This window comes from Oenanthe melanoleuca, chromosome 6 (genome assembly GCF_029582105.1).
Source record: "Oenanthe melanoleuca isolate GR-GAL-2019-014 chromosome 6, OMel1.0, whole genome shotgun sequence".
Lineage (NCBI taxonomy): Eukaryota > Metazoa > Chordata > Aves > Passeriformes > Muscicapidae > Oenanthe > Oenanthe melanoleuca.
Genome location: NC_079340.1, coordinates 3,385,656 through 3,403,580, shown reverse-complemented (window position 1 = coordinate 3,403,580; position 17,925 = coordinate 3,385,656). Strand labels below are relative to the sequence as shown.

General features: G+C 44.1%; 1 protein-coding gene across 1 annotated transcript in view; it reads right to left on the bottom strand.

The window, feature by feature from the left end:
• Positions 1-17,925, bottom strand: part of SGPL1 (sphingosine-1-phosphate lyase 1) — a 28,662-nt gene that overhangs the window by 6,704 nt on the left and 4,033 nt on the right. Inside the window, exons 2-9 of the mRNA XM_056495625.1 lie at positions 14,064-14,229; positions 12,208-12,275; positions 10,476-10,623; positions 9,098-9,177; positions 7,774-7,902; positions 1,425-1,513; positions 618-723; positions 110-208 (exon numbers count right to left, since the gene is read on the bottom strand). Of these exons, the coding sequence (XP_056351600.1) occupies positions 110-208; positions 618-723; positions 1,425-1,513; positions 7,774-7,902; positions 9,098-9,177; positions 10,476-10,623; positions 12,208-12,275; positions 14,064-14,229 (885 nt within the window). The remainder of the gene's footprint in view (positions 1-109; positions 209-617; positions 724-1,424; positions 1,514-7,773; positions 7,903-9,097; positions 9,178-10,475; positions 10,624-12,207; positions 12,276-14,063; positions 14,230-17,925) is intronic.

The window sequence follows — 17,925 nt, the reverse complement described above, 5'->3', positions numbered from 1 at the left end:
TACTCTTCCTCCACCAAATTCAATGCTCATCATCCTGGAACCCCTCTACTCTTCTTGTGCTGGCTTTGCTGCTACAACACACAAGTTCTCACAGGTAGGGGTGTCCTACCTCTGCCACCTCTTCAATGGGGTCCATAATTCCGTGTGGGAACTGGGGAGCAGAACAGACCAGCATGGCTGTGTTCCTCGAGATAGCTCTCCTCATTGCCTGAAGATTTAAAGAGAGAAGATGCTCACATTCCATTTAGCAAGTGCCATCCTGCCAAAAAAGGTAAACAGTGAGAAGGTGCAGAGCCTGGTCTTAAAAAACAATGCAAAAAAAGTGTACAGAGAGGAAAGCAACAAGCTGCAACCACTCATCCACTTAGAAATATCTGGGCTATTTATGAAAAACAAATTACCTGAGACTAAATTAAATCCATGGGACAAAGGGATAACATCCAGTTAATTCAAATACAGTTTCATCTGCAATGACAGGCACTTACTCGTGCTGTTTTTCATTTTTCCAGAAAGCATTCCTCCCTCTTTATCCACTGACTCCCTACCTGGACAGGTAGATTTCCTGCCTAGTTGCTGTGCAATATTAATTTCCTCACAGAGAGAGACTAAAGTGATACCTGAACATCCACTTCCATAGCCTTGGTCAGTGGTATTTGGATCAGCTTCAGCCCAAAGTAGTGTGCTGCCTTGTCAAAGGCTGCATGGGCACTCACTGGGACCAACCTGGAAAAAGAACAGATGAAATGAATGTAACATTTGCTGTCTCCCATCTTGAGTGACAGTGGCTGAACAGCCCTAATTAACCCTGTTTTTTGAGGCCTCATATCATTATCAGAGCCTTAAATGTTAGGGAGAGAAGAAAAGAACCACCAGTGTTTTGTTTCTTTTTATGTTTTCCCCTCAAAGCAATTAACCAGAGAAATATTTTCCATGCACCATCTAGAAAAGAGGCAGCACATTAGAGACAGAAAATCCTCTATTAGCAGTGTAATGATTAGCACAATTCCCCATTTGAACTCCAACCAGCCCAACTCCAGCCTCAGAGCTGGCTAAGAAGAAGGCTAAGCCTTCTTTGATCTGAATAAATCAAACCCCTTGAATACTTCAAAGGGGCTGACAATCTCTGCTCGAGAGCAGAGCTGATCTGAGCAGGCTGTCTGGAGCAGCAGACAGGTATTGCCAAAATACAGCTGCTCAGCACAGCCCCCAGCAACATCTGTGCCCCCCAGGCTGCTTTAAAGCTTCCTGTGCTTTGGAACTCTCCTTTCCACACAGGTTTTCTCTCCTCCAGACTGAGATGGACAAGGAATAAGTAGCAATGAGCTATGAAATTAAGGATTATTGAGGACCAGCACCATCTCAGCTCAAGGGGACAGTAAATCCCACAAGCCCCCAAAGGAAGAAGCTGTGGTGGCACCACTCACATTTCTGGCTGTTTGATGCCTCTCTCATAAGCCAGGTCTCTGTATGCCTTGCAGGCCATCAGGATGCTCTCAGTCCCCCCAGATGTCATCTGTCACCAGAAAAGAAGCAAACAAGGAAAAATAACAATGGGTGTTGCAGGAGGGAAAAGCAGAAAGGGGATGTAGGCACTCTTGTCTCTGCTTCAGATGTGCACAGGACAACTCAGGGTTTAAAGGACAGCAGAAGTCAGTGAACAGCACAGGGCAGCTTTCTGACACTCAGCTTGAAAATACACATTTAAATGTTGAATATTTAAATGGGATGGGGGAAGGGGAAAACAAACAAAAATATAGAACTCCAGAGCCCAACAGGAGGAGACCACATTGCACAGTCACCTCACCAAACTATTCACACTTAAGCTCTTGATTACCTGGGGATTGTTTATCTGCATTACAGATTAATTATGCCACGTATATGGAAACAATGAAGTTGGTTCTGTGCTAAGTCAGCAAAGTCCAGCAGGGTTTATTAGGTCTGGAGCAGTGCCATGTCAAGGCATGGAGTCACCTGAGGGTTGGCACCACCCCTGAGCTACAAAACCTTCCCAGAACCTGGAATGCTGCAGGACTTGGAGTTCTCTCCCACCTCCTCTCTGCTATGACCAGCCCAGGTCTGCTCAACACCAGAGCTTCCAAGCCCTTAGAGACACAAGAAATTTTACACCAGGAGGAATTTGTGCATTCCTCTCCCCAGCCAATCCCTCAGCATCCACACCACCCACTAACCCTGGGTCTGCATCAGAAGGGGAAGGGAAAAAGGCACACACAGGTTTACTACTGCATACTTGAACTCAAGAGCTGGTGCAAATACACAAATTAAACTCTTTACAGGGAGGACTTCCTCAAGTGAGAGGTCTCTTGTAGTCAGCTATTATGAGTTCTGGCATGCAGGGGTACAACCTTCCCCAGTAAAATTTTAACCTGGGAAAATGTGAGGTTGGTTTGTCAAGCAGCCTGCAGGACTGACTGACTGGGTGAGCCATAACCTGAGGACATGGGGTAGCTGGGACACTTACACAGAGGTTCAGGGAAATGAGGAATCAAAATCTACTTATACTCCTTACAGGGAACAAATTTTGCTCCTCAGACCTGCTGAACCAACTGCAACTTCCCCTTTTTACCTCTTCCCCCACAAAAATAAACATAAAAAGGACCCAATCCCATTTGTATGCCTTATGACATCTCTAAGTTTGGGATTTCCTTTGTTTTTTCCCTGCTGACACAGCTGCAAACCCTGAAAATGCCAAGAAGTGTGACTGTGTGACAATGACTAAACATGAGATACAGATATAAGGATCAAGGTTCACAGCCTGCCAGGATTTGCTCCTAACACAATCCAAGCCAGCAGCAGCTGCTGCCACAGGCAGTGTGGAAAGCAACTGTCACACCACAGACAATTCCTGCTTTTTGGGGGATGTTTAAAAGCAACAGCTGTCAGAGATAAAACCTAACAGAGCTTCACACTGGATAAAGACATTGCTGCATTAACTGTGGAGCAAATGGATGGCAGCAGGAACACAATGTTTTAAGGGTTTTATGGGCTGTGCCACTCACTTCTCAATGTCCTTTATGAAAAGATCAGTCAGGTTGTGATTACCTTTGGGGAAAAAAAAAATCCAGATGGTGACAGACTGCCTTCCTACTGGGTGGGAGAAGAAGAATGGGATTATTGCATACTTGTGCCTATCCTTGCAACACTGCTTAGGGTAATGATTGTGAAAACCTTGCTAGGTAGGACACGGGGAGCTTGGGATTCATGTTACTGAACACCAGGCCTGCTCCTCGTTGGGCAGCATTCCCTATGCTCACCTGGATAATCTGCTCTTGAAAAAGCAGCCTCTGTACAGTCTTATTCCCATTTCAATCCAAACAGCTTGCCTTCATATGTAACAAGCCTTTCCTCAAAGTCTGGCTTTATCCCCTGATAAATGCTGAGCCACACAGTTTGTGGTAGGTCAGAGCCAACACTTGTCAGCAATCAGTCACATGCAGGGCAAGGAGGAGCATCCAGGATGGATCCTTCTCCACCCAGGCACCCAGATGACCACAGAAAGCTTGTTCAGACAGCTGAAAATCCACCCAAAAAGCCAAATTTCAGCCAGCTCAGCTTCCTAAATTGGCCCACAGTCAGCATATCATGAGTGTCCACGGAGAAGTGGTGGTGGTGCCGAGTCTGGAGCAGAACCTTCAGCCCAGTACAGCTCCAACATCAAAACCCTCTTGGAACACATGGATTATACCTGTGGATGGAGCCTGCTCCTCTACAGGAGGCTCTGTCAGCTCAGCCACTGACAGCAAACCCGTTCTGCTGCAGCCAGAGCCTGAATCACTGTCACAGGATCCGAGTTCCCCAGTGCCTGCGGCGCCGGCTCCCGGCCAGGGCGCGGTGATTCAGCACCGCCCGCGGCTCACACGAATTCCTCTCTCCCCTCAACCCAAGTCCACAGGCTCGGGCCACGCCATGGGGAAAAGGGGCTGGAAACAGGTATTGTTTTAAACAGCTCTGCAACCCTGCACTAGCTTCAAAGGCCAGGAAAAACGTGGGGGGAAAGGGAAAGTAAACAGACGTTTTGTGTTCTTGATTTATTTGTTGTTTTGCAAATGGGAGGGGAGAGAGCACGGGGGATAAATATCCCTCCTGCTTTCCAAACTCAGTATATCACTTCCATTGCTTCACTCCCTCTAAAGCCCAGTGCTCTGGAACCTCAACATTACAACAGCAATAAGAGATATGGTCCCTATTCCATGATTCCTTTGGGCTGGAATATTCCACTGTCAAACTTTCAGACATTAAAGAATCACTTCGGTTAGTGATCTCTGAAGTTTTGCTCCATTTTCACCTGAAGAAACATGTCCATTCAGACCCTGGAGAGAAAGCTGACCAAAAGTTTCACTGAGCTGAACCACCCCATGAATTAAAAACAAAAAAGCAAACTACAATTTATTTCTAGGGCAACAGAGTAAAAGAAAAAAAAAAAAAACAAAAAAAAAACAACACACCACAATCCACTGCATGGTCATAACGTTGTGGCAGCCGCCCATAAAACCCCTGGAAACCTGCAGGTTGTAAATTCCACAACTTGTGTCTGTCAAGGTGATCTGCTCATCACTACAGATAAAATCTGACAGATCTGCACAGTTTAAGCCCCCCTCAAGACACATCACTCACATCTCCCTACTTCAAAAGTGCAGCCAAAGTTTGGAAGCCACAGAATTTGGGGAGAAGAGACAAAATGGGTTTCTACAGGAGGTTTAGGCTTGCATCTGGTGATTTTGCCTTCTCCCTCACATCTTCAGCTGTAGAATAAGTGGAAGAAGAATTCAGAGAGATCCACATCAAATACTCACAAGTCACCCACACAGAATTTTCCCCTACACTTCAAAGCTGCCCTTTCTTTTCAAAGTTCAAAAAGCTACTTAAAAAAAAAATACTGCAGCTTGCATAAAAGTCATGATTTCACCCCAAATTACAGTGGAAACCCACACAGCCAACACTGCAAAACAATGCACCTTGTGAACATGAGCACATCAGACAAGAACAAACTCCCCTGCCCCTCTTCTATGTGCTGAGTTTAATTAGTCCTTCCAAATCATTGCAAGAACGTGATTAGAATTTTCCAGGTGCCCAAACTCACCAATTCCTGTTTCTTTGCTCTTGCATAACACAATTAAAGTAAGAACAATAGTAGTAATTAGTGAGAAATATAAAGCATCCATCCACTGCTGAAAATTTTACTTCTAAAACTGCTTAAAAACTTGAAACATCTCTCAGAGCAATTTAAGGCAAAGGCATGTCTGAACCCCCCCAAACCACCAGGGCATTGTTAGAGCTTTTATGCCCATGTCAACAAAGGAGGATTACAGCCCACATGGCTCAGCTAAAGACAACTCCTGTAAATAATGCAAGCTGCTCATCCTACTTAACATTCAGAAATGTAAAAAAGACAGGTTTGACTCTGGCATTTATGAAAAACCTACAAAGAGGAAGCTCCCCAGAGATGCAGCTGAGGGAGGTGTCCACATAGCACAGGGCAGGACCACACAGAGATCCCAGGCTGCTGAAAACCTTGGGAAGAGCATGGATGTGTCACTGGGCTGCTTTTCCTAGACTGAGCAGCAGAATATTACTCCCACAAAGTGCTGCTCTGCAATGAACTATGGAAATGAGAGCACAAAGGAAGTGAAACCACCTCACTGAGAAGTCCAGACAGAAACTTTTTGGTGCTTTCCATGCAGCACAGATGCAGACACTCTCCAGAAACACAAATTAGTTCTATGTGCCTTCAGGAACCACCACCAACACCAACAAATTGGCCAAGCAGTCCCTGCTGCTTAAATCAGATTAGTAAATCCAGTGGACAGGGGCCTGGCACTACAACACTCTGCCTCTCAGAGGTGGCAGTGAGGAAGCTCAGGGAAGAAAAAAAGCAGTTGTTCTAAATTTCAACACTGCAAAAGTTGAATTGAGCAAACTATTCTCAGCAGAATGAGCCAGCAGCCCCTCTTGAACAATTAGTTTAAAGATAACTCAGAGCATTGCACCTTTAGCATTAAGACTTCTCTGCTTTACCAGTTACAGAAGTATAATTGCAGCACTGAGCCACCAGCTGCAGCAGGGCCTTCCCACGACAGAAAGCAAATAATCAGATTGAAAAAATGGTCTTTTTAATTGAGTTTGTAACTGTCCAAGCCAGAAATTGTTCTGCAATGTTAATTCAGTGCTGGGGAGAAGAAAATAAAAGAAGAGAAGCCTTTGAGCCCAACCACTTAAAGAACATATGACCTCCATATACCCACCCACATCTCTCCATCAGTGATCAGCAACTCTGGCCACTTCACAGTCAGGAAGAGCAGTGGGAAGAAGACAAAAAGTCCACTGGAAGCACTCATTCAGACATGCTAATTACAGGGATGCAATTAATCTTCCATTTCCGGCCAATCAACTTTCCAGCCCTCCCCTTTTCCTGCAAATGGGGCTGTGTTTAAGCAGCTAGGCCAGAATTCCACAGCAGCCTGTGCACTTCCCCCTTTGCTTTGTGGCACCATCCTTGGGAGAGGGAGAAGGACAGAAGGAAAAGCAGGACTCTCCAGAGTATATTCATGCAGGTCTCACTTTGGTTGTGGTAGTTTTTTACCTGTTCTGATCTTCTCTTAGTCAATTCCACTTTGCCATTTCAGTGGGAGAGCACCCAGGGCCAAGGCTGAAACTTTCACATGGTGTTTTATGTAACATAACCTGAAGGTCCCTGGTGCAGGCTTCAGCAAGCAAAGCTCCCCAAGCACCCATCAGCAGGCTCTCTGCCTGCTGGATCAGCTGATGTCCCAACTGCTGATAGGAACGAGTTCCAACAACTTCATGCCCCACTCCAGGGATAATCTCCTCCATGTTATCAGCACTGCAAGCCAGGGAGGAGCTGAGCTGAGGTGAAATGGTTTTTATAAGCAAAGAGGCACGTTCCTCCTCTAAACTTGAAGGGAGTACAAGAAAGAAAAGTGGTGGTACTGAGAAGAAAAGTCAGGTCAGAAGGTGTCACCCCCTCCTCTCAAAGGCACTCACATCTTGCACTCCCACACAGTTGAGTTCATCCTCAATCCCACTGGGAGTCTGATCCCAACTACACCTTCTACAAAGCTACTCCACAGGCAAGCCTCCAGCTGACAGGGAAAGCCCACTCAAGGCCAGCTCAGCTCATAAGCTCTTGTGTCAACACTGCCTTCCAACACTGAAAGCATCACTTTAAGAACACACATTTGGACTCTTGCTGGGAATTTTATCAAGGCTGTAAAACTGGTTTGCACTGGAAGTCCACAGGAGCCTGGAAGCACAGCTTTCCAGCTGGACAGCTGACAATCCATGCCATGCCTGCTTGTTGGTGAGTAGCCAGCCAGCCAGCTGGCCTTGCCCTCGAGCTCAGCAATCTGGCAGGCTCACAGATTTCCAGCTCAGAGACTAAAACCGAGGGGAGCTTCTCAGAGTGACACTTCTCTGTTCACAATTCCTCACTGCCATCCAGCCAGGCTGCATTACAGCAGTTCCCTCTGCCAACTGTCATCAAGCCTGTGTCACTTCAGAGTGGAGAAAAAAAGCTGAAGTAAACGGTCTTGTTTAGAGAACTGTTTCTCTGAGTGAAATTATCTCTCATAAAGCTTCACCAAGAAGAGGAATTAAGCAACTTCCACACAGCTGGCATGGAATACACCAGAATGAGCTTACCCTCATGGTCATCTGGAGAGCACAAGGTGCATTTGCACTTACCAAAGTCACAAATACCCAAAATGTTCAGGAGGCAGTCAAAGACAGGCTACTTACAGCACCACAAGAATTGGGGCCCCCGTGGAAGAGCGTACAGGCAATCCTCACTACTTCTGCTTCCATCTTCCTCAGACCAGGGAATATATCTGGGTGGAGAGGATTACTCCAGGCAAACTCTTCATACACCTTCAGAAAACACAGAGAGAAAGTTAGACATGCAGATGAGGTTTTGAGAACTCCCCATGTGCACTGTAGAAGCAAATTAGCTGCATTTATACAGTAAGAATATTACAGGACTTAACTGCTCCTGCAAGTAAATGCCACAAGCTGGGAAGCTGAGAAGTAAAATAAAGAAACGTTTTCCTAAAGCACTTAGACCTCTGGAGTGACTACAGCACAGCAATCTCTTGGTGTAAGAACAGAGCTAATAATTTTGCTGATACATCCTGCAATCCCTTTACACTAATCAGGCAAAAAGATGACTGTGCAGAACTTGTTCTCAAGTTTACTGTTAAGAGGGGGCTCTGAAGCAGGCCCACTCACACCACAAGGAAAGTGGCGGTGAAAACCAGTACTTCTGCTCTTTCCACAACTGTGGACTCACAGGATACAAGGCTGGAACAGGCCAGTCCCAACCTCCTGCAGTCCAGATCAAAAAGCAACTGCAGGGATGTTAAATAAAATACAGCAAAACAAACCAGTGAACAATCAGCACAAACAAAGGGAATGTTTCCACAAAGTGATCCAAGCCGAGGCCCCTCCAGAAAGGCTGCTCTGAGCTTTGTTTCCCCAAAAGTGGCACAGAAAATGTCAACATGAGGAAGAAAACAGCAATAGCAGCCACCAAACAGAGCCCATTACAGAGCTGCTACAAAAGCTGTTCCCAGGAGCAAGAGGGCCAGACTTCCCTTTCTAGCAAAACAACTCTGGAAGGAGATGTACTTGAAAACAAACCTTGAGGCTGTTTAGGTTATTTTGCAGCCTTCTCAGAGGGAGAAGTTCCTGAGCAGGTAAACAGACCTCACAAAACTCCACTGAAGCGTGCCAGTGCTCCATTGTCTAAGATTTGGGCCACACAGCCACGCCAAAAAACACTTCCTAAAGCTTCTCTTTTGCTCCAAACCAAGAGGAGTGTAGTTTTGCTCAGTGTTCCAGTCTCCAGTTCTCTTGTAATTGCTAATTAATTTCTCACCCAAAAGAGCACCTCATCTGATTAGATCCCAGTTATCTCTGAGGTGTTTCCATAGGGACAGTTACATGGCCAGAGTCACACTGCCCACTAATTCCCCTTCCCAGACTTCAGTTTTAGATCCTCCTTATTTACTCTGGGATGCTGGAACAGCTCTGAGGGGCTTCTGGTCACCCTGAAGATGTAAATTACCTTCACCAGCAGGTGGGTGAGTTTCTCTTCACCACTGTACACAGTCCCAGAGACTTTCCCATCCTGCCAGCGTACATCCCCTGCAAGAGAGGGAAGAGCACACTGCTCACAAACACAGCCAATCCCAGCCAAGGTGGAAAGGCACATGGAAAACCCCCTCAGTTCCACAGAGGAGACTCAGCTTTTGATGTTTTTTCCTGAGTTTTGTGGCCCAGGGACAGCTGTGTGTGAAGCTGAGCCCCTGGCACTGTGTGGACTTAGCAAACAGCAAGTAAATGATGACTAAAGAGTCAGCACATAACCAACATGTAGCTGGAGCAAGCAGTTATATTAATAAATAATCCACTTAATCCCCAGCAGTCTCCCCAAACTGCTGTTCAACCAACTGGACACTAAATTAAAGCCACTTTCAAAGAGCACCCACCACCACTGTAAGCTGAGGAGAGATGGAAAAGCCAAGTTTGTACTGCTAAAATCCAGGATGCCGGCACATCAATTAAATTTCACCTCAACTGGTACTTCCAGGCAACTTCCAAAGGAGAGCTGGGGGCAGGGGAGGCAGAAATAGGGGAGATTTTAGAGAAGAAAAAAGAGCCCAGTGAAGGAAGGAAACAATAAATTAAAAGAACACACAGACAGAAGCAACATTAGCAATAGACAGCAGTAGAAAAGAAGGAAGTTGTTCCAGGGCACTCGATCATGAAATTGTTTGTTTCTGAATTCAGAGCAGATGCACAGTTCTAGCAGAAAATTCAAGGCTTTTCTCAAATTTGGGATAGGAGCAGCACAGTCATGTCTTCTCTGGACAGGAAGTCACCCAAATTTGCTCATTAGGAATACCAAGCACACAAATCAGAGGGAACATGTTTACATAAGAGAGGCAACTGAAATTAAGTGTCAGACACTGCTTGTGTGGACTTGAGCCAGGAGAACATCATCACTCTTCCTTAAAAGGCTTTTTCAAGGCACAAACCATTGTCTCTCTTAATTGAGTGACAGTCTTGGAAATCCCCTAACAATCCTACTTGGAAGTTGCTTTTTTTGATTGTGACTATTTTCTGAGGCTTCACATTTCTGGTAAAAGTCAAGCATCAAAGCAACTGCTCAGAAATGCAATCCAAAAAGAGAACTTCCTCTATATCTCTCCTGTCCTCAGCTGTCCCATCTCTCCACCAGCCTAGAATTCTTGTTTGGAATTTCAGTGTAAATACCTGAACACAGCATTAGAACTCATGAATCTTAATCACATCCAGAAATAAAAACAGACAAAAATTTGCAAGGGGACAAAATATTTAAGCTGAAACCATGAGCAAGAGTCACTGGGACTCTTTTTAGAGAGGAAGTGTCATGTTTGGTGTCTGCTGCACTACAGACTCACCTTTTGAGCTGTACTCTTTCATCTTCTGCAGCACTTCAGGCTGGCTCATGCCTTGTTCTGGCAGTGCTTTGATATAATCCTTTTCATCTTTCAGGAAGGATAAACTGGAAGTGACATCATTCAAGGCTTCATCAATCTTCTTTTGAATCTAAAAAGAAAGAAAAAAAGCCTATCAAACAATAGCACTGGTCAGATTCTGAATAATTGCTGAATGTGTGCAGGACAGGACCTGCTGCCTACATCTGTGATGTTGATGGAACAGAAAGGAATTGTTCTTCTGGGAGCTCTGATCCCTTTCCTTAGTGCATGAGAAAATACAACTCAAGGAAAAAACCTGAATTTTTATCCAGCAAACCTTTTCAAGTCACAGTTTTTAATTTGCAGAGGTTTTCAGATGCATTTGTACTTGGCCTCCTCTACCACAAGGTTTAGAAACTCATGAAAACAGAAACACAAATAAAGAAATCTCCACCACAGGAACAGTTCAGAGATTTCTTTTTTCCCAACCACACCCTGCACACAGGAAACCCCAGACTTCTCACAACACATTCCAAAGTAAAGATTCTTCTTTCAGGCAACACAGGTGTTGGGATATTGACTTTTGGACATTGGAATGCCTCGAAGTCAAGGCCTCTTGTGAGCACTTGATAAGTTATCAGGTATCAACCTGCCAAAGAGCAGAAAGAGGACACAGATAGGACACAGCAGGAGTGCTCTGGCACAAGGGAGCAGTGTCAGCCCTGAGAAGGGAAATCTGGACACAACAGGGATTGTATAAAATGTCCTTTTCTAACAGGCAGGCAAGAAACATAAGCAGAAGAGAATTTGTCTGATCAAGGGCTACTCAGGCTAGGAGGTGAAAGCTGGGCCCCTTAACAGGCCAGGGAGAGGATTTAGCCCCTTCCAGAGGGATGTGGGAGAAACTGGAGAACTCCTTCTGCCTCCACAGCAAAAGGAAAAAAAATTCCTCTGTGCTACTCTCTTTGGAGAAATTTGCCTGGAACAGCTCTGACCTCTGGAATCAATGTGCAAATACACCAGCACAGCAAGCAGCAGGAAGTGCAATCAAGTGTGATACCATCGTTTATGAGGTAAAATAAACCCAGCTGTGCATTTCTTCATCCTGGGTAGTTAATGTGCTAAAACATGCTGACAGTTGTGGTTTCAAGTTTTTATGAAAAAAAAAAAAAAAAAAAAAAAACCAAAAACAAAACACCCCACACCAGCTTCCAAATGCTCCAGTTAGTGTGCCATTTTAATGATTACACAAAGTGCTGATATCCTTCTGCTAACTTTTGCTAATAGTTATCTAAACCCTGAACTAATCATGGCCAGTTGCTTGATTAAAATAAATGCCCTTCCACATTGCACAACAAACCCTTGTCTCACACTTCACACTGCTACAGAACTCCAGTTCAATCCTGTCTCTTTAAGAATTAAAAATAATTTTCTTAAAATCTAACAAGGAGGAAACATTACTGGAGAATTCACTCATTCTTGGTTAATATAAATAGCTAAAAAGTTAAAAAGAGGTGGAACCCCTTCTTATGACAGAAAGATTGGGTAGAAATCATATCATTAAAGCAGGAGGCAGCAGAAGCTCCTTTCAGATCTATACCCTGGGTCATTAGGATCACAGTGACATGACAACGAAAATGCACAGAACTGTGTATTCTCCACAGCTGAAACAAAGACCTGGAATAACCCTGCAAGTACTTGTTCAAATACTTACTATAGCCCCAACAAATGGCATTTTTCTCAGCAGTTTAAAGAACTGTTTTTTAGTTCGGGATGTCAAACCTGAAAGACAAAAGGCAGAAAGGAACCTAAGAAACAACAACAAAAAAAGAAACTTCTGATGCAGCTCATGATCCAGGCTCAGCCTTCCTGATCCAAGCTGAAATAACACAGTGACCCAGGGGACATGGTGAGACAGATGAAGGAATCCAAGAGCAAGTTTCTCAGGGATGGACCATGCCATGGAAACATCTGGACTGCAGGACAGTAGCCATCCACACAAATCTGTTATTTGTTTCTTACTTACATGGGAATTCACACCCACGTGTGGAATTTTACAGGAAAAAGAGGGATTTCAGGGTATGCTAAAGGTGAGGAATTATTATCACTTCCTACCTCTTCAAACCAGAACAGTCACTTGAAAACAAAACCAGTGAGCAGTGTGAAATAGGCTCCCAGACCAAAGGATGTTTGTGACAATGTCAGCCACAAAACAATGTGGATTTGCCCCTTTTGATGCACTGGAAGGTGATTCAGGGAAAGGGGATGGACAGAGAGAAGAGCAGAAATTCCACCACAGCACAAAGACTCTAATGAGAGAAGCCACTGATGACAAGCACTGGGAAACTCCTCAGGTAGCTCTAAAGGCAGGAGTGAAATCAGGATGACAGATGCTTTATAGCCACCAAAAATGCCTTCCCAGTCCTACCTGCACCCCAGCAGTTACAGGACAAACCAAAAAATAACTAAACAAAGTTCACAAATCAACCGTTTTAAGACATTTTTATTTACACTTCATATATACAATTTGAAAAGCTACCAAGGACACTAATTAGCACATTCTATGATACTTGTTAGTGCCCTGATAATATCATTTCCATTGCACATCTCAGCGTGCACTTTTTTTTCATTAATAACTTTCACAGTGAGAAAAGACTGCAAACTACTGAAAAATTTAGACCATCTAATCAGATCTTCTAAGAGCTAGTTCATACTTAAAATACATTGTACAAAAACTAGCTGGGAATGTAACTGTCCTGAATAAAAATTTCATACCAATTTGCACTTTACAGACATTCCCACTGTTCAGCTGCCCTCAAAAGAGAAAAAAGAAAGGCTGCCTGAGAAACAGAGACACAGAAGGAGACATCAAGTTAAAAACTTGGCTGTTTTTAACCAGCTGCCACCAGAGTGCAACCCTAAGGCCTTTGGGAAATGAAATGCACCTCTGAGGCCATCACAGGACCAGAGAAAACTGCAGGTTCTGCAGAATTCAGCTCCACTGAAGAGCTGCCAGTATCAGAAACCACTCAAAACAGGAAGACACTCCGGAAATACAAAAAAAAAAAAAAAAATATTTACAAGAAGAAGCTCCTCACACTATCACATGCAATTATCTTGAATGTTCTGAGGATGAAAAGTGCCCTCAACATGAAATCAAGACCACATCTCCTCACCCAGCAGGAAGAGAAACAACCAAGAGTTATCCAGACACTTTGGAGCAGTGACTAAGCTCACAGGAACCCAGCTCTCCATGAACCTCCCCAGGGTTTGGACAAGAGGAGGGTGTTGAGACAAGCAAATGGTTTAGCCAAAGGAAAAAGGGAGACAGGGAAAAGGGAAGGAGCCAGAAGCACATTCCATGTACCCTATGACAGAATGGGGGAGCTTCATTTACCACACAGGCCTTGACCTTAATTCAGAAGAGTTTGGTAAATATTAGGTGACAGCAGAGTGTTTTAACAAGTGTTTGGCCTTGTTCCACCCTCTTTCCTTCCTCTGCCCAGCAACAACTCAGGGCCACCTCCCCTCCCTGCAAAGGTCAGAAAATCCCCCATGCCAAATACTCACTCTCAGGCTGGCAGAGGAAGCCATGCAGCCACACACTTGCAAGTGTGGAAGAAAACGTCAGCCCAATGAGCTGCCAGGGTTCAAGTCCATCACACCGGGCGTTCACAAAGCTTGTCACTTTCTCCCAGTACATCTGGAGGATTTCCTTGTAGGGAGTAATGGCATCCTGTGCAAAGGAGAACCAGGATATTGAGGAAAGTGCAAATGGAAACAAGCAGGCCATCAAAAAGCCAACTGTTGATTAAAAAGGTGCTTTCTGGTATGCAGACTCCATGGTTTCCTTAATTCCTACAAACACAGCAGGTAGGAGATTGTTTTTATTCACTTTCACTCGACAAAATACACACCTTGAGAGACTTCAAATACTGAGAGAGAATCACCAAGAGCAGATGAGCAATGTGAGATCCCAAATCTTACCACTGCCCCAGAGGAGAAACTGTGCTAAGATTTTTTTTCCAAGGAATTCTCAGGTGCTGAGTGAAGGTACCACCAAAACAGGTCCATGAAGTACCTCGGGCTGGAATTTTCAATGAAGATGGAAGCACTCAGCAAGTCCTTAATTTAAAGATCTAATTAGCACGTTGCACACCAAGGGGGGATGGGAGAGGAAAACACTGCTGCTGCCAAAATAACCCCCAGAAAGTGGTGATGCAAGCACAATAACAATGTCAAAGCAGGAATTACTGTCGGGACACAGCCCAAGTTCCTAATCAATAGCTTCAAACCAGATGCTCTTCAAAAGCATCAGAATAGGGTGAGGAAAACTGGGTGTGCACAGGAGAAAAAGGACATTTCCCCCTAAACAGGGGTCTTCCATCCAATCCTCCGGGAAGAGGTTTCTAGAGATAAGAAGAAAAAGCAAGAACAGAACCCTCTTCCAAATTCCTCTTCCCTTTTGGGGAACTGGACCAGCCCAGTTCTGCCCAGTTTTACTGGAGAGATCTCCAGCACTCGAGAGCTTCACCCTCCAAACAGCAGGGAAAGAAAGTACGTGGGGACTTTCAAAAGATTGAAAGTAACAAATCCTTGATTCCTGTGCTATTGGACTTCAGGTAGGAATAGAGCAGTTTTCCAACAAATTGCTAAATTAAAAACTGCTAAAGCTTTGCTTCTCAGGACCCCTCACAGGCCAACAACAGAAGCAGCATTTAATTAATTTTTTCTTAGGGGGTCATTCCAATACAACTGGAAATGCTACTAACAGTCTAAAAAATAGACAAGGTTTTCCAAATAATCAAAGGAGGAAGTTTTTTTACCAGAAGGCAACACTAATGAACACTCACTACTTTGCAAAAGCAGTAAAATGCACGTAACATGGCAGAGTTTGAAAGTATGTAAGCAACCCAAACATAAATTCCAGCAGAATTCACAGCGTTTACCCTTAGCAGAGGAGGGTTTTCACCCATGTCACAGCACAGGCTAAAGGGACACGGACTGAATTCAGCAAAAGCAAGCAGGCTCAGCTCTGAGAAGGCAAATTAGCACCTATTTACTTGGCAAAGGGCAATTTAAAAATACATCAGAGCCACTTCAGCCTCCAAAACAAGGCGGCCAAACCGCTGCAATTAGGCAATGTCCCAGCTAATGAATGTCCCTTCCTCCAAGCCACTCACCACAAAGCCGATTCAACCCCGGAATCTAAGGGAAAGGCCATCTTTCCCAGCTAACCAGAGGTGGTGCTTTAGTTTCAGGGAGTTTGCACAATCTTCACTGGTAAATCCCTGGAAATGAGCGTTTAACCAGCAAGAATGACTTTGGTTCTTTGCCTAGGGTGAAATGCCAGGATATCATTCTGTTTTGGAAGTGCTCTTAAAGGATGGAAATGGAGCCACTAATGGGCTGGTGTCTCAATAGCTGTTCTCAACTCATGGCCAGAAAATGCTGCAGCATCAAATACAAAGTGGGCTGTGCTTTTTTTTTTTTTTTCAATTTGCTGAAGATGGAGGACACTGTAAGCTCTGAATCAAAATGGAACATGACCTTCTTGACAGAAGTCACTCCAGTCAATGGCCAGGTCAAAATAAATAAAACTGGCAAGAGATTGACCTCTGGATAGAAGGTCCCAGCTGTCTGCACATTTTGTTGTCACTGAAACCCCTGAGAACTGGCACACAGGAACTCAGCAGTATATCCAAGTTTTGAAGAAATGATAGGAGATTTTCATTATGTTCAATCTAAGAAGAATTTCTTCCCCTTTCTTGCTTTAAAAAAAAACCAACCTGAAATCAATCCACAAGTGTCACAGCTTGACCAGGTAAAGCTTTCTCTGCATTTCTCACTTTCCTTCTTCACCCATTTCACACTTAGATGAGTTTGAAGGATGAGGTTGATCCATTTAGGAGGATGTTAAAAACTGGGATTAAAAAACCCAGTGAAAATTGGCACAGAAGATGAGTTAGCAGTAATTTAGAATTTCTCAGCTCCCTGGCTATCCCTGGCTCAGTTTTCCCCAAATAAAGTATCCATCAAGACATGAGAGACCTTTACTTTCTGAATTATCCACTTACTCCCACAGAAACCAGAGGCCATTTAGAAGGTTGCACTCAAATGTTTTTATTACACCCAGGAACATGCTGGGTTAAAATTTTCATGTAGGACAATAACCTGTTTGTTTGTGAAGGCATCAAAAAATAAAGGTTCCCCTTCCCATTAGAAAAGAGTAGATAAGCTGTTTTTATTTCTGTAAGAGAACCTTCCCCATACAAAAGCTTCACAAGCCACAGGATTATTTCAGAAGCAGTTTAAAAACCTGACTTATGAGCACAATAAAGAGCAACAAGATAAAAAAAACTCCACTGGAGGATTTGTTTTTAATTCTCAGAGCAGTAAGACAGACCCAGGTATCAGATAAATACTAATTGCTATCATTAGGACTTGCAGTGCTCATTTGTACTGATATTAATGCACTCAGCTACCTAAGCAGTTTATATATTGAATTCTTAGCTGCACAGATTAGGAATACATCCTTACTACTTTATTTCTAAAAGCCATTAGCTGGCTGAGCTGGTTCCAGGGATAGCACTTAGGCCACTACAAAAGAGCACAAATTAACTGTGGTAATGCCTTTCTGTCCCAGATGATAGAAAAAGGAGGAGGGAGGAATGCCAAAGCTAATGAGAGCACATTTTGCATTTTTGCCAGAACAGCATTTCCTCAGCTGTGAGTTTTAGGAAGCAAGAAAGCTTAAAAGAAAAAAAAATAAAAAAGAGAGAAAGAGAAACAAAAAAGGCAATAAACTGGAGAAGCTCAGACTTTTGTTACAAGTGCCAATGTTTCTGTGGAAATGGAAACACTGTCTGAATTTACCTGTGCGAAAAACGGGGAGAAAGATTTTGCCAGCTGAACCTTCCTTCCTCCAAAAGAACATTTAAAGTGGGTTTAAAATGGGGCCACAGAATAAAAACAGCTTTTAAAGGCAAGTTTATGTAATGCAATACCATGAGGCTGACTGTGCAAGGAAGAAGTGCTAAGATCAAAGAATGACAGAAAGGCTTAGGCTGGAAAATACCTTAAAGACCAGCTTGTTCCAAACAAGGGACACTTTAAAGGGACACTTTACACTATCCCAGGCTGCTCCAAGCTCTGTCCAGCCTGGCCTTGGACACTTCCAGGGATGGAGCAGCCACGGATTCTCTGGGCATGTTGTGCGAGGGCCTCCCCACACTCCCAGGGAAGAATTTATTTGTAATAATCAATCTAAACCTACTCTGTCAGTTTAAACCACATCCTCAGCTTTCACCTGAATCCACACATTCCCCAACCAGGGACCTCCTGACCACTTCCCCTCACTCTGAATGTCTGTGCCAGCTTCCCTCACGTCCCCAGAGCTGAGGCAGGAGGTGGCTGTCACACAGTAAATCCA